At 48.5% G+C, this 16,740-nt stretch overlaps 2 protein-coding genes across 15 annotated transcripts in view; one reads left to right on the top strand and one right to left on the bottom strand.

Annotated features, from left to right (window-relative positions):
* KY (kyphoscoliosis peptidase) overlaps positions 1-16,740 on the top strand; it is a 49,827-nt gene that overhangs the window by 19,457 nt on the left and 13,630 nt on the right. For all 4 annotated transcript variants that reach the window (XM_015132114.3, XM_015132112.3, XM_015132113.3 and 1 more), the window contains 5 exons: positions 1,135-1,209; positions 3,013-3,075; positions 5,680-5,762; positions 9,958-10,066; positions 11,550-11,667. In XM_015132114.3, coding sequence (XP_014987600.2) covers positions 1,135-1,209; positions 3,013-3,075; positions 5,680-5,762; positions 9,958-10,066; positions 11,550-11,667 — 448 coding nt within the window. The remainder of the gene's footprint in view (positions 1-1,134; positions 1,210-3,012; positions 3,076-5,679; positions 5,763-9,957; positions 10,067-11,549; positions 11,668-16,740) is intronic.
* The window catches only part of CEP63 (centrosomal protein 63), a 126,263-nt gene continuing 124,373 nt past the window's right edge, over positions 14,851-16,740 (bottom strand). For all 11 annotated transcript variants that reach the window (XM_077991510.1, XM_077991514.1, XM_077991516.1 and 8 more), the window contains one exon: positions 14,851-15,106. In XM_077991510.1, coding sequence (XP_077847636.1) covers positions 15,085-15,106 — 22 coding nt within the window. In that variant the 3' untranslated portion in view covers positions 14,851-15,084. The remainder of the gene's footprint in view (positions 15,107-16,740) is intronic.

Below are 16,740 nucleotides of genomic sequence, written 5' to 3'. Positions count from 1 at the left end.
TTTTTGTGTGTGGAGTTGTGTGGAGTTGGCATCTGTTGATTATCTTTTCCTTTTCAAATTAAGATTTTCCTGAGTCTTTGTAGCTGAGTAATTTTGAATTGTAGACTTTGCAATGCTATACAGATCTGCCCTGCATGTGCACTACCCAGTGGCCAGTCTGGGACCTGGGCATTAATCTACCCCATAGTTTACTTCCTGAAGACTGTGGTATGATGTTTAGGATGAGATCCATGCATGCACAGTTCAGAGGTGACCACAGGAGTCCATCTACAACTTTATGGAATTGCCTTCTTGAGCTCCCCCCTCTTCATGACCCATTTCTCATTCCTCTACCCAAAAAGCTGGAGCTTCAGTTTCCTCACTCTGCCATATGGGCCTCACAACTGTGTCTGCATCTGGTGCAAATCAGCAGAAAACAGAGAGAAAAAACAATAAATATTTGCCCTCATTTTCTGGGGACTGTAACTTCTCTGGTAGAAGAAAATAGTTATCCTTGCCCCAAAGTTGTAGGTGCCTGCATGGCCACCAACATCACTGCTGCCATTGCTACCAACAGAATTGCCTGGGGACTGAGTTGGGAAGTAACAGAATAAAGAGGGGGAAAACCAACAAAAGATTTCTTTCGCTCTCTCTGACTCTTAGGGGTTCCCTTTCTCACTCTGCAGGCCAGAAAGAGAGGATTTCTCTTGTGTGCTCTTTTTCTGCATCCACTGCACCCTTCTGGGTTTGAGAATGCCTTTAAGTTCAGTCTAGATGATACCAGAGGGGGAAGAAGAATGGTAAATTCACTGTCAATTTGCTAATGCTTTAAAAATTCTTCCCAGTCTTTGCCAGTTATTCTATTATTTACTTTGCAGAATCCTCTAATAGTTGCCCCTTACATTCAGTACATTGTTTATAATTGCATTCAGTGGGAGAGACAGGGCTGAGTTTGCTTTACTCCATCTTGCCTGAATTTGGAAACTATCTGCTTGGTTTGTTGTTGTTTTGATTTAAAGAAAAAAGCAAGGATGATTTGTACACACAAAAGAAAGTTCTAAAACTAATTGTTTTGTTATTCAATCATCAATCATGAGGCATTTACCCTTTCCTGGCAGCATCTGGTTGAGAATGTCATCTCTTTTTCCTTTGTAGGGACACAACTGACTGTAGAAGTCCACCCTCGAGATGCCATGCCCCAGCTACTCAAGAAGTTCTCCTTGGCTAAACGTATGTATGACAGAGGTACTCATGGTGGAGGGCTGGCAGAGAGGATTGAAGGCAGCTGGTTGGGCCAGATCCCAGCGCAAGCATCTTCTGAGGGAAAGAGAAGAGTGACATGGGCCTGCAAACTGGGAAAAGGCAGAAGCATGACAGCTTCATCCTTGGAGACTCTTTTCTCCACACCCAGCTACCACTGATTTTGCATCTCTGGAATTAGTCATAGGTAACACAAGACATTTAGCTGAAGACACATTGCATCACAAGAGTGTTGTTGCTGTGGCTTTTAGATACCATTTGTTTACTGCCCAAAAAGTGGCATGCAAAATGCTAAGTACTTTAACATTTATTAACTTTTTAACCTTTTGATGTATACTAATATTATCCCCACTTTTTAGATCAGCAAAGTGAGGCTTAGAGAGGTGAAGTGACTACCCATGTCACCCAGCTAGGAAGTGGGTCAGAACCCAGGTATGACTCTGAAGCCTGTGGTCTTAACCAGCATACTTTTCAGCCCTCAGTGCAGTGCACATAGGCCCAGGCCCAGGACCATGATGTCTCCCCAACTCCCTTCTCAGTCCCCTCCCTGCATCTGTCCACCTTATTGCTAAACAGGGACCTCAGGAGGAATGCAGGTTAAGTAACAGAGGCTGCAGAACAACTGAGGCTCAAGTCCTTTTTAGGTCCATGCAGTGAGCCACAGTCCTCCAAAACTGTCTGGTCCTGTAGTTGTCAGCAGTCAGGATCTCAAGAGAGTAGTCTACTGTAAAGAGGGCAGGCTCTAGGGTCGACTGTCTTGGTTCATGTTTCAGCTGTGTGACCTTCGGCCAGTGGCCTAACCCCTCTTTTAAACTCAGTTTTCTCATCTATAAAAGAAGGAAAATAAGTGAAGCTGCCTCATAAGATTATAATGAGTTAAATGAGAGAGTAAATGTAAAGCCCAAACCAGGCAGAGTAAGTGTGTAACAAATGCTAGCTATCATTTTGAACCTTTATCATTCTATCAAAAACTTAGGTGGGAAAAAAATGTAGGTGCGAAATACAAAATGCAGGTGTGAGAAATAAATGGAGCACTGTTTCTCAGAATGACCTGCGTGTGGTTGCAATCTTCTTTGTTATATTTATAGCCTAAAGTGGCCTTCAGGGGCATAAAACTACCTGCTTTGGCATCCCCACCTTCAACTCCTCCTGATCCCATCAGGGACCCAAATCTTCCTGACCTGATTCCAGATCAGCAGGAAAAGTTCCTTTCCTTTTGCCCAGGGAGTCTAATAACTATTGGCTATGATTCTGCCTTTACAGTCTTAGATTTATGGGATTCAGTTGGCCTTTAATCCTCCCAAGGAATAATTTAATTATGACCTGACCCTTCTAGGTTTTGACCTCCATTAGAACTGCTTTCCCCTTTCTGCATCTTTGTTTCCATCCATGGTCAGTTCTTATCCCAGCATTATCTGGCAGTGGATTCAAGAAAGCAGGAAAATCCAAAAGAGGGCAGGAACACCAGGTTCCAGGAGGACCCACTGAATCATCCAAAGTGTTAGGTCAGAGCAAATACTAATTCCAGTTGCAGAATGCAGCTCCCTTTCTTGTCAGCCACTTCCTGGTTCTTAGTCTTCCTTCTGCCATACTAGGAAGTTCCTGGCAATTCCAGCAGCAATTCTGTGGTCAGTGGGGTGGGAACAAGGAGGCTATGAAAAGGAGAGTACAGAGGAGGGGTCAAAAGCAAGGACCACCAGAAGATGAGTCATCAGTGCTTGCATTTCTGTTTCTTCTGAAGTATCTATACTTCTAATCTTTGGAATATTGTAGGTTTACAAGGTGATAAAAATGGAAACACAAGACCCCGGCAACCTGGAGGGAAAGATGCCCATGGTAAGTTCCAGAGTCTTCCAGGAGAATTCTCAAGAGAGCACATGGGGTTAGCCCATAGACTAATCTCCAATTGGCAGTTGCTTCCTGGGTCACTATGCTGAGAGGCTGGGGCCACCTTTGGGTTCAGGAGGGGAAGAGTGTCATGATTGATTAGCAATGTCTGCCATGGATACAGGTGGAGAAGGAAAAAGCTCATGCACCAGATGTCATCCTAAAGCTAAAGTGTACCTCCGCCAATAACAAGGCAGACCATTATAGGAAACATATTAAAATCATAATTCAGGATTATGTTAACTTTAAATGGAATGCCAAATGTCTGTAAGGTAGGAGGCATGTGAATAAGCAGAGTGAGGCAGAGGAATGAGAGGCATGATAGACAGCCTGTGTTGGAATCCTGCTTTTGCCCCTCATTTGCCTTCCCTTTGCCTCAGTTTCCCCCTTAGTAGACCAGATGTTATCTAAGGCTGGGTGCAGCGCCATACTTCTTCCTATTGTTTTGCTTTAAAATCAGAATAATTTAATGGCACTGATATATTAAATGTATTTATGTAGAATCATATTTAGATCTTATATAATCTCCTCACAGGTAGATTTAATGAGGCATAAATCATGGGCATTTTTAATGTTCAGATATTGGAAAATGGAACCAAGAAAGGGGAAAACTAGTAATAGGGTTTTTAATAGCATTTTAGAAATGCCACCTTTATTCTAAATAGGAGTGCAGGGAGGCCTCATTTGCAGAGCTATACTGAGTGGAAATCTGTTGGATGTGTGAGTCCACTTTGAATGCACTTAGGTCACCCTGATAGCTCTTGTGAGAGAATGATAGGAACAGATTCTGCAGAGGGAGAGGGCACTGAGAAGGGGGAAGGCTCAGCAGGGGCCTGCCTGAGTATCCCGTCTTCTCTGGCTGCATTTGGACCACACAGGGCAGGGGTTGATGACATAAGTCATGGTGGCCAGGCAAGAAACCCCTGGGCCCAAATATTGGTCAGCTCCCCAGTAAGTGGGCATTGCCTCTCAAACTATGCTGGCCCAGAAGAGGGTCACAAAAGGGCTGGGGCGAGGTCTAGAGGTGACACACACCCCTCCCCACATCTTTCAGGTCTAATAGCACCAGATTAAGCGACTCTCACTGACAGTGGCAGCCCTGAGGATGTGTGGGCAAATGCACCTGCAGTGTCCCCCACCAGGCAGGGAGGCCGCATGTCCTTCCCTGCATGTACTTGCAGAGGAGCCCCACACCCTGCACCCTCCCAGAGAGCAGTGTGTCACTAACATCACATGATTTGCCATCTCATTCATGCTCCCGGGAATCCCACAGATGTGTACCTGAGGCCGGGGAGCTGGGTCCAGTCCCTCCCAGCAAGGTGGAGGTCAGAACCAGACTGGAACCAAGGTAGAAGTGCAGGCCCATCCGGTGCTTTCTCACATGGCCCTACTCGTCCCAGACTTCCTACCATACCCTGGGGCCTCTCCAACACACCTCACTTGCCCAGCACCCAGAGGCTCCGGACATGGAGGCTGAAGGTGGGTGGGTCCACCTGGGTCAGGGGCTGAGTTCCTCTTTGGTCCCAGTTTCTTCCTACTCCTATCCTGTCTTCCCACCCAGCCTCCCTGATTTTGATCTGCCTGACTCAGGGACCCTTGGTTAAGAAAGGATCTGCCAGAGCCCAGGCTCTCTTCTGGGCTGGGACAGCGGTCTGCTGTCCATGCATCTGTTGGTCTAACCATTGGCCAGGCAGCCTTGCAGCAGCCCCCCAGCAGCAGCTGATTATAGCTGTCCTGTGTCCAGTGGGAAGCTTGCATGATTGCTGGCCCTGCATCAGCACTGGTCTCGAGTTTTCTCCCCTCCCTATAGCTCTGTCTCAGAGACCTGACTCATGGCTTGGTCTCTGGGCAGGAGGCTCCCTGTGAGTAAGGCTAAGCATAGATGAGTGATTTGGAGGCCCAGCCTTTCTCAGGGCCCTGTTACCAGAATGCCATCACACATGGTTGAGATGCTCAAGTCTCCAGTTGACCAAGGGCAAAGGAGGAAGCCTATCTGGGTGCCAAACGCACCTTACCCTGCAGGACCCAGATGGCCCGGCCTTTCCATGCCCTCCTTCTCCACCCAGGTGTCCTTTGGCACCTCCACCCCAGCGCTGTGGTTGTGGCACAGACCTCCCTCCTTGAGCCTGTGAGCATGAGCAGCACTGCCTGGACACTCCCCAAAGAGCATTCATTCCCGGGAAAAATAACAGGGAATCCACGGAAAACCAAACGGTGGGAAAAAGGAGATTCCATCATCAATATGTCTGGGAACTGCTGGGTTAACTGAGGTTAAGCCTGTTTCCTACTTCTGACTTCTCAGAGTCTGCAGTAGGCGTATGTTCCCTGTAGGCCTCTAAGAGGACTGTGGGAGTTGCCATAGTTCCCAAACTAACTTGATCAGGGGACCCTTCTAGGAAAGTTCCCATATAGCTCTTAGGCTCAATGTTTCAGGCTTTGAGAATTGTCTTAAAAGTTGGACAGCCACAGCTCCTCAAAGAGACAGCAAGGCCTAGGCCAGACAGCCCTCCTCAGTGGGTCTCAGCTGCTGACCAAGCTGCCCTGTGTTTCCAGCCTACCCTTGGGATCGATCCAGCCTGAAATCCATGTCCCTGGACCTGCGGCAGTTTGAGAAACTGGATCTTCACGCCTCACAGGTAGGAGAGCTGGCTGCTCTGACCATGGGCCCCTTCGAGGTGGCTCAAGAGTTCTAGCAAAGCCTCTCCCCAGACACCTCCTGAGCATAACCTGAGTGGCTTGGTTGGATGGCCCTGGAATGCCTTTACATAGCATATGGATGGGGACAGAAGGCACAAAGCAGCAGCCCCTGCCCAGGGCCAGAGGCCCTTCCATCCCCCACCCCACCCACGATCCTGTTGCTCCCACCCAATACCGCACACCCTGGAGCGCTTCATTGGCGGGCCCCTCTGGCCAGCCCTGACCTGCCTTCTCCATGCCCCTTTTGGCATTTCTGCTTCTAAGCTCTGCCCACCTCCAGTCCATGGAGGAAGGGAGGAGAGGATGGGAGGACCATGGATGTAGATGGCCATGACCACTATAATCACAGCCGTGCTCACCTCCGAAGTGCATGAGCTGCCAAGCTCTCACGCCTCTGGGCCTGAGCATGTCTCAGGTGCAGGTGGGAGGGGCAGATGAAGAGCTGAAACACTAGGGACATATGGGAGTCATTGGAGCCAGGCAGGAGCTTCAGCACGGAGAGTCTGATAGGAGGAACAAGGTGCTGAACACTTTTGCGAAGTTAGGACATTAAGTGATCTTAGAAAGGCCACCTTGTAGGTACTCAGGAACCTTGTTTGTTGAAATAATGAGTGGATGGTGAGTGCATGGATCAAGAAAGCCAGATGAGAAGTAAGGACATGAGTTGAGGGCATCCTCCTGTCCTGGCAGAAGACATGACCTGGATTAAGTGGAGACATTGAGGAAACAGAGGAGTGGAAAGGCCAGTCCTGAGCTAGGGGCAGAGGGGAAGAACTCCATCACCAGTAGGTGTGGAGTGGGTGGGAGGTGGGGGAGAGTGACTCCCGGACGGCTGGATTGACTCCTGGAGGGTGGATCAGTGCCTCCCCATGAGGAGCAAGGGAGAAGGAGCAGGTTTTAGGGGGTGAGTGTGTTTGGGATATGAGGGGCCCTACTCTCTGTGGCACATCCGGGGGAATTGCCCCCTGGGCAGCTGAATATACAAGCCTGGAAAGGTCTGGGCTGGAGACACTGATTGGGAGTCATCAGATTTCATTAAGAGCTGAAGCCATAGGTTGGGTATCATATTGCAGGGGCGGAGGAAGCCCATAGGGCGTGGAGCCATCAAAGAGGCTGGGGCAAGGCCAGGAAGGGTCAGAGTTCTGGAAGGTCTAGGGAGGGGCTCCCTGGGGCAGGCGTGGTCAACAGTGTGAGCTGTGCTATCTGCTCAAGTGAGATCAGGGCAGACTCATGTTGGCTACTGCAGCATCAAAGTGCACCTTACCTCCAGAGGGGCAGTGCACAGGGGCTGGAGCCTCAGGCCTCAGACCTCAGGTGGGTGGAAGAGCAAGCAGGAGGTGAGTAGTGGGGAGTGAGGAGAAGATCCCACAGGAGCCTGCAGAGAAGGGGAGGCTAGACATGAGCAGAACTGAGGAGACTGGGAGGGCATCCTAAGGTGGGGGAACAAGGAGGCATGGGGCAGCCAGGAAAGGAAGGGAGGAGGTGAGGGCATAGGAGAAGGAGGCCATTGATTGAAGAGGGGAAGTCCCTGCAAAGGCTGAAGATCTGAGACATAGAGATAGTTGAAGCAGGAGGGAAGGATGAGGCTCTTAGCGAGGAAGTCCCACCTGGCCTGCTGTGAAGTGGAGGCCAGGCCATTCCCTGTGACTGAGGGAAGTCGGTGGGGTCAGGAGTCTGCAAAGGGCCCGGACTTTTGTAATGGCCATCAGAAGGGATGGGTCAGGCTGCTAGCCATACTCAGAAAACAGTGCCAGGAAGCCAGCGGAGGCCAGAGACCCAGCCACAGAGCAGGGAGTGGCCAGAGCAAGCCAGGCCCAGGTGGGGCCAGGAGGTGGGGACCAAAGGACCAGAAGCCATGGCACTGAAGTAGAAGGCTAAGTCAGGACGCCAGGCTGCAGTGCAGGCCAGCAATGCTGAGTACCATTCGGGGCCCTGGGACAGGGACAAGGACAAAGTCTGTGGCGTTGGAGCTGGACATAGAAGAAAATGAAACAGAAAGCGGCTGAGAGAGTAGAACAGGGACCCAGAGGTCTCCAGAGGTCAGGGTGCCAGTGTGCTGGGCCAGTGGTCAGCAGGTGGGTCCTGGAGTCCCTTGTGAGCAGTGAGATGGTTCCAGCTGAAAACAAGGTCCTGGAGTACCCTCAAGGTGGGGGCTGCAGGGAATGTGGGCACCATTGCAGGACCCATTGCCCCAGCTTCTCTATAGAGATTAAACATGGTCAGGGCCACCTTTCCAGCAATCTCAGCCCTGTTTCCCTGAGGGCCCCTAGGAAGAAAACTAATTTGTTCTTTTTTATCATAAAATAACATAAAATGTGCCATTTTAATAATTTTTAAATGTACAATTCACTAGCATTAATTATATTCACAATGCTGTCTACTCATCACCCAAAACAGAAGCTCTGTACCCATTAAGCAATGAAATTCCCATTTCTCCTCCCCCAGCCCCCAGTAATCTCTACTTACTGTCTATGACCTTTCCTACTCTAGGTATTTCATATGAGTGGAATCATACAATATTTGTCCTTTTGTGTCTGGCTTATGTCACTTAGCATCATGTTTTCAAGGTTCATCCGTGTCGTAGCATATATAGAACTTAATTCCTTCTTTTTATAGTTGAATAATATTCCCATTATATAGTATACATACTGTATATACTCTATTTTATTTGTCCTTTCATTCATGGATGGATGTTTTTTAACCTTTTGGCTATTGTGGATTTGTTGCAATGAACACTGGGGAAACAATGTCTGTTTGAGTCTCTGCCTTCAGTTTTTTGGGGTGTATACCTTGGACTGAAATTGCTAGATCATATGATAATTCTACATTTAACTTTCGGAGAAACTATCAAAATGTTGTCCACAGCAGCTGCACCATTTTACCTTCCCACCAGCATCGTACGAGGGTTCCAATTCCTCCATATTCATGCCAACACATTATTTTCTGGTTTCATTTTTCAATAGTCATTTCATTAGGTCCGCAGTGGTATCTCATTGTGGTTTTGATTTACATTTCTCTCATGACTAAGGATGTTGAGCAATTTTTATGTGCTTATTGGCCATTTGTATATCTTCTTTAGAGAAATATCTGTTCAAGTCCTTTGCCCCTTTTTGAATTGGGTTGGTTTTGTTTTTGTGGAGTTCTAGGAGTTCTTTTTATATTCTGAATATTTAGCCCTTATTGGATATATGATTTGCAATGTTTTCTCTCATTTTGTAAGTTATCTTTTTGCTTTCTAAATGATATCGTTTAATGTACAGAAATTTTTTATTTTCACGAATGGCCTTTTATCTGTTTTTTTCTTTGTTGCTTGTGCCTTTGGTGCCATATCTAAGAATTCATTGCCAAATCCAAGGTCATGAAGATTAACCCCAGTGTTTTCTTCTAAGAGTTTTACGGTTTAAGCTCTTATATTTGAGTCACTGATCCATTTTGAGTTGATTTTTGTATATGGCATGAGGTAGAGATCCAATTTTATTCTTTTGCATGTGGAAACCCAATTGTCCCAGCATCATTTGTAAAAGAGACTCTTCTTTCCCCACTGAATGGACTTGACACCCTTGTCAAAGATCCGCTAACCATAGATATGTGGGTCCATTTCTGGACTCTCAGTTATATTCCATTTGTCTATATAATCTTTATGGCAGTATCAAACTGTTTTGATTACTGTAGTTCTACAGTAAGTTTTGAAAATGGGAAATTTGTGTCCTTCAAATGTGTTCTTTTTTCAAAATTGTTTTGGCTACTTGGAATGTAGAGGAATTTGAGAACTGATTTTTCCATTTCAGCACCAAAAGCTATTGGAATTTTGATAAGGATTATGTTAAATCCTTAGTATTGACCATGACCAGGGGCTGCTACAACTGTCCAGATGCCTGCCTGGCTAGCCCCCAGATCTGCAGAGAAAAGCTGTGGTGGCTCTAGTGCCTGTGATTGAGCTGGTCAGCACCACCTGCCCTGTCCAACTTCCCCCACCTCCTCCCAATTGGTCCTCAGCCAGCCTTTGCCCCTCAGGGCCTCTCCTCCAGCTTCTCTGCCTGGGGGAAGAGCAGCACGGGCTATAGGTGCAAGGTATTGGGCTGTCAACAGCCCCTCCTTGAGGCCCTAATACAGCATCCCCTTCCTGCTCCCCAGGTGACAGCCAAGAGTGGCCTAGACGAACTGGTGAGTGACCTGCTCCAGGAGGCCCATACTGACCTGGAAAGGGTCCGTGCCATCTGGATCTGGATCTGCCATCACATAGGTAGGCCCACCTGTGGCACTGCTGGCTCTAGAATCCCTTGCTTCCTTTCCCCGCAGGCCTCTGCTCCTATCAGGTTATTCACGTGTGCAGAGTGACATGAAAGGTGGGCGGGGAGAGGGACCCAGGAGACTGGACTGATGAACCAGAGAGTTACGAAGGAGGATAAAATTTACCATGTGCTATTAGTCTCCATGAAAGTTAGTTGGAGGAGAATCCCTTGCAGCCTTCTGCCCATAGCCAGTGCCCAGAGCTGGAAACTTCATCCAGCAGCAGCCTTCCCTCTGTTCCAGCCTTCCCTCTGTCTCATCTCCACAGAGTTGAGAGCCCGGAGCAGCAGGTCATCTCAAAGAAGGATGATCATTGGTGGGGAGAATTTGCAGCTGTTTGAAAAGTGATTGAAATATCAGAGGGTTCATTAAATACCAGAGCCAGGAAAAGTGGGTTCTCCACTTCCTGCTCCTACACTAGCAATGTTGGCCACTAGTCCCAGCTCAGTCTCCAAGGTTCTTGGAGCCACCTGAGGGACGTAGGCCTATGCAGCTGCCCACAGCTCTCCACAGGATGGCCTTGGGAAGCTCCCAGGTCAAGCAGAACTGTAGAGGTGGTGGCTAAGGGATGCTGCCCCTTGCCCCCTTGCAAACACAAATGAGAGTGGACAGGGCCAGATCACGAGGTGGACTCCTAGTCCTTTGACATAAAGACCAGCTGGGTCTTTCTCAGCCTGCTGCCACTGGGCTTTTCTTTTGTTCTTCTGGAACAACAGTTGGGAATGCAGCTTAGAGAATGAGCTTGCCAGGCACAGGTAGGAGGTCCAAACTGAGGATTTGAGAGACCCCCAGCTCCCATCCCAACTCCACCAGCTGTGCCTGTGCCTTAAAGAGGCAGGGTCAGAAACAGGACATTTATAGGACTTCGTTACCGCTCCTAGCCCCATGCCAATACACACATGCACAGTCCCTTTGGGTCCTCAGTGGCTACAGAGACTTCTGCCTTAGGGCCTCACCGCAGGCCTCAGGCTTCTCTGCAATGTCTTCATCCCCTCCTTAGTGAAGTGACAGGCTGTGGGAGAGCAGCCTTCTCCACTTGGGGACGAGCTCTGTGTGCCCTATGGGTCAGCGTGAGGCCTCCGGGCTGCAGGAAGACGGGATCAGTGATTTCACTGGAACTGTGTGCAGAGCTGTGTGGTGGGGATTAGCAGAGAGAGCCCCATGCCCCTGCACTGTCCTACTCCCTTCTCCTCCTAGCCCCTCCTCAGGGGTTTGGGGAGCCAGGTGGCACCCTCTGCCAAGGCCTGCTCCTCCTCTCACCACTTGCAAAAAGAGGTGACAGTTCCACAGATCCCATGTGGGCTGCGGCTGTAGTTCCATTCAGCCCACTGTGGTTTCCTGGGGCTGGTGGCGGCCAGAGCACAGCTAGGGGTGGGGGTGGAGTCTTCTCGCCTCCCAGGCTCAGGTTCCTCATGATCCCCTCACCCGCCCTGTAGAGTACGACATTGCAGCTGCTCAGGAGAAGGACCGCCAAGCCTTCAAACCCACTGACATCCTGCGGACCCAGAAGACCAACTGTGACGGCTACGCTGGCCTCTTTGAGAGAATGTGCAGGTACGAGAGACAGGAGTCCCCGTGCTGACCACCAGATCCATCCCTCTCCCTCTTCCACAGTGCCATGTGCCTTTGCCCACATGCCAGGCCTGAAACCTGAGTTTGCAAACTCTGCTCTGGAACCCAAGTGAGTCCTGGAAAGGTCAATTTCTCCCTTTTTAACACCAGCATAATTGACTTTGTACCATCTGCCGGGCTTCGCGATGCATTAACATAATGGCAGATGAATGCACAGAGATAATTTGGTTATAAAAAGCCTTTTTTCCGCCTTCTCCCATCTCTATGCAGCTGAAGGGTAAAAGAATAGCAGGCCTGGGAGCGGGAGGACAGTGGCTGCAGATGCCAAGGGGACTGTGAAAGGCTGTCCTCAGGGCTGACACAGGGGGCCTCTTTTGGGGGAAACAAAAGATCTCCCACCTGAAAAGATTTGTCAGTTGGACAGCTGAATCACTAGGAAGCAGCTTCTCTTGGAGTCGCTGGGCTCCATTTTCAGCACTCTGGGAGTGGGCATATGGCCAGGTTGCTGGGGTGGGAGACAGCTCTGGCCTGAGCAGGAGAATGGGCCATTGCCGGTTCCCAGTGACTCAAAACAGGCTTAAGATGTGGGGTGGGGGGAGGGGATGGCCACTGACCTCCACAGCTTCCTGAGCCTACTCTCTGAGGTCTGCTGGGTTCCCCCAGAAAACAGTCAGCTAGCCCTGGGGCCATCAAAGAACCCCTCCCCGGGGGTGGATGAACGGCTGCCCACTGTCTCTGTAGGCTTCGGGGAGTGAGTCTTCTCAGGCACCCAGATGTCAGTCCACCAGAACTGCAGGTGGCAATTCATCAAAACAAGCGTAACACTTAGTCCACAGCAGGCAGTTTTGATAGCCTCAGCGGTGCAGAGGCGGCAGCTGCTGGGCACTGGGTGCATGCAACCTATTCCTGGCCCAAACCCCCTGTTGTGCTGCCTCCTGCCCCCCATCACCACTGCCAAGAACAGGCACCCACCCGGCTGCTGAGTTGCTCTAACGACCTCCTGCTCTGCTCCCTGTTTTTCCCTTTTCTCACTTTCAAGGCCATTTCCTGAGACCACAGCCCCAGAGGCAGCCACGGTGGGTCAGGGTACAGAAGATGCCACCCTGGCTGCTTCCCACCCCCTACTCCAGACCCAAGCATACCCCCTGCTGCCTGTGGGCCTCTCCAGGAGCCTGGATCCTCACTGGCCTCTCTACCCAGGCTCCCCTGGTCCTCGGTTCCTAACACCGCTAAAGGATCACACTGTCTGGCAAAGTCCTCCAAAATCTGACCTCAGCCAAGTTTCCAGCCTTGCACTGTGTGACACCACCTTCCCATCCACCTCTGCATGCACACCTGCTCCCTCTCCCCAGTGCTCCTCCCAGGCCCCATTCCAGGACAGCCCACAACCTTCCCTGTCATGTAGAAATGACAGGAAATGACAGGATATTCCTAGCAGAATTACGTGGAATGGGGCTTATTCTCTTTTAACTGATGAAATAGCCAAAGTCTTAGCTCCATTTGTGCCTAGCATCTTTCAGAACATGATTATTTTCATCTGATTTTGCAAATTTGAAAATGCTTAGCATTTTTTCCAAGTTCCAGGATATATCCCCCTTTATCCAGTATAAGCTTTCTAGCATAATGTAGAAGGAATGCAAGATTCGAAGCTAGAAAGACCTGGGTCTACCATGTACAGTGGTATCGCCTCCTTGATCCAGTATAAGCATCCTAGCATCCTTTAGAAGGAGTGCTAAAGTTAAAGCCAGAAAGACCTGGCTCCCAGTGTTTAATTTACCACCTATTCGTTTTGTTCCTTTGGGTAAGGCACTTAACCTTTTGCAGCCTCAGTGCTCTCATCTATACCTGGCAGGGCTATAGGACTCAATGAGACTGCAGTTTTGGGGTTTACCAACCCAACTTTGGGGTGGGTGTTTTTTAACCTGTCTTGTCTTTCTTGAGTATTGATTGGAGTTCTTTTGCTCTGTGGAACTTTCCTACAGACTCCGCCAGCCTGCATAGATTCAGAAAATTGACACTTGCCTTGAGTGAAACTGTCAGCTTTTTGCCCAGGTCCAGATACTTAACAATGGCCCCATTCTGGCCTGCAGCTTATCATTGAAACTCTCGCTAACATTTTGCATCATTTAAAGTTAGTTCCAACATGGTGATTACCATGTGCAAAATTCCTCACATCGCCTGAGATACGTAACAATAGTTCACAGTCCCCTGAATTCCTTTAACTTTTTCTTTAAAGATCAGTAACCTATCTATGCATCCCTCTACTAACTCTCTTTACCTTTAAAATAACTGCCAAAAGTTTGGTAAATTAATTAGCTAATTCCTTAATAACTGAGGACACGTAATCCACACTTGCCGATTTATCGCTGCTTCGTTGTCAGGGTGGCTTCTTAGAAAGAGTTGTACCCACACGGACATCATTACTTTTTGCCAGTCCATTCTACCTCCCTGAAATTGCCTCATTAAAGACTGATTTAATAAAGTAATTTGGTGGGAAATTCAGATATTTTCACAACTTCATTCATTTCCTTCTGTCTTTCCCAAGTCACTGATGTGGGGTTTTTTGGTTAGTGCTATAGCTTGTAACTGCTGGTCCAGTTTCCTTCTGACTTTCTATCATCCAATATTAATGTCTCTTTGCCTCAATTGCCTGCATCCTTAATTGATTCTGCCTAATTTCCTCGCAGGAGCCAAGCTTAATTCCCCAGACTGCTGCCCCTGAGTCAGCCTCCAGTAAATTCTCTTCCCGTTAGCATGGCTTTCACATCACCAGCTAGCAGGTTTTTCAGACTTTGGATAAAGCCAGGCGCTTATTACCAGTTTGAGCCCTGACACTAAGGGAGCTGGTTGTCACCAATCAGATGTCAGCTGGCTTTCCACCCATCCTCTAGCTGTCACCAAGAGCAGGGGCAGGAGTGTGTACAGTCAGATGGCTGCTTCTGGTTAGCAGTATGTCCCCTATAATCCTAAAACATCACTTGGTTCCAAAGGCCCCAGAAGATAGGGAGTGGCCATCTAAGCCTTCTTCTGGGAAATGCAGATTCATTGGATAATCTTAAATTATCACCAAATCTGATGCTGGTGTATAAGGCCTCTGAAAGGGACATCTTAGCCCCCCACTCTTATAGCTACCCCAAAGGATGGCACTCACAAAGATAAGCTATGTCACTAGTGCAAACCATCTTTTCATTTCACTCTCTGTACCACCTATAAATGTACAGACCAAAACAAAATCTTGATTTACAAAAGAGCTGGTGTAACACAAAGTGCATCAGGACAACTGCATCCACTGCTGCTTTGGCCACTGGCTAGCTGTGTGTCCCCAGGCAAGGCAGCCTCTCTCTCTGAATAGCTGACTCCTCCCTCACCTGTCGGAGAGGAGGCCTCTGAAGTCACGTCTCATGAGGTTCTGCACAGGGCCCTGGAGAGAGAATTATTAGCAAGATTACTTGTTATTGACCTAGCTGTAAGGGTAATGTGTAAGAAAAGGGAAAAGAGAGCACATGGGAGAAATATAAACACACTGTCAGATTATAAGAAATCAAGTACATAAATTGTGAAAGATAAGCCATGGTGTGTTTGTCCTGCTGCAGTATAGAAACCACAGTATTTTCAACAAAAGAGCAAAAGAAAAGCATACTTCATTGTCTCTCCTACAGGCACCTTCCCTCCCTTTTTCCCCCACTTGGCTCAGACATTCTGGGAGAGGTGATCAGATTTGGGAGAGTCTACCATGGTCAGAGCCCATTGGTGGAGGGTGCACCTGCCCACCCAGATATTTCAGCCACACTGCTGCTGGGGCCTGGCATTGGTGCTGACTGTAGCAGCATCACACAGTTCCTACGGCAGGGCCTGGACCATCTCAGTATAAAACAATACCAAATTAATACACTAGGATACACTGCACCAAACTGGAACACGCAGATCTTTTTAAATAATAAGGATAATGCATTCATAGAAGACTCAGCAGCTTCAGGGTTCATCAAGGGTACCCAGGTAATGACATTGCCTTCTGCTTGGCTGCCCCTCTGTTCAGTCTCTTCAAATCAGGTCACATTTGGTGGCCATGTGGTTCTTTGCAGCCCTCGGGGCTTCTCTGATTGAGTCCCTGAGCCCTGACGTTTGCTGGAGAGGGGGCTGCAGCTTTCTCCAAATCCTCCAGGGTGCTCCTTGGAAGCTTGTTCAGGGCATCTTACATCCATGTTTTCATTGTGGCTTGGGATACCTATCAGCCATGAACTATGGAGGTGGAATTGAGGTTGTCAGTTCTGTAAAGTAGAAGCGAAGATTCTGCAGTCTGAGGTCATTAAATAAATCTCCTTGGGTGATATTTTAGGCTCTGGGGTGGCTGGTCGGAGCTCTTCAGGAGGTGGAAATGTTTCTGTGCTCTGCCCCTCCTTCAATGCTCTCTGAGCTCCTGCCTGCAAAGTTAATTTCTCCACCTTTGGGCTCTCTGGGACTTTGCTTATAGACTGGCATTTTATAAGCAAAGTTCTGGAGACAGTTCCAGTGACAGTTCCCATATCCACGCTCCTTCCAACTGTCAGCACATCTAGGGCAGCCACTGAGCCTTATTTTTGGGATATCATATTTTATTATGTTGTTACATTGTGTTACATTGTATGGTGCCACGTCATGTTATAGTATTCCCTGCTACAGTGCTTTATACACAGCGTGTGCGGCCAGTGATCTTTTGATGACATGAAAGAGTTGTGGTTCATCCTGGCTAGCGAGAGTGGCTGGAGACGAAACTCCTGTGAGTTCCACAATCACTGTCTTATACATACAGATTATTTTGCACGAGAATTATGGCATATTTACAATAATGCTTTATATTATGACCTTCTTTGTCCAGTTCATCTGGCACATTGCTGCCAGGTAATAAAATATCCTCATATCAGAGTCAAGCATGGCATAAGCTTATAGCTGAGTTTATATTTTCATCTTTTTTCTGCCCCAGGCATTTCCCACAGCCTTCCCAGCTTCTCCTCAGCCTGCCAGAGAAGAATCAACCCCTGGAGATCATTTAATGCCAACCTTTCTCACTGCCCATGA

This window comes from Macaca mulatta, chromosome 2, assembly GCF_049350105.2.
Source record: "Macaca mulatta isolate MMU2019108-1 chromosome 2, T2T-MMU8v2.0, whole genome shotgun sequence".
In the NCBI taxonomy this organism is placed as follows: domain Eukaryota; kingdom Metazoa; phylum Chordata; class Mammalia; order Primates; family Cercopithecidae; genus Macaca; species Macaca mulatta.
Note: the sequence above shows the minus strand (reverse complement) of the source record. Positions and strands in the feature narration are given on the sequence as shown.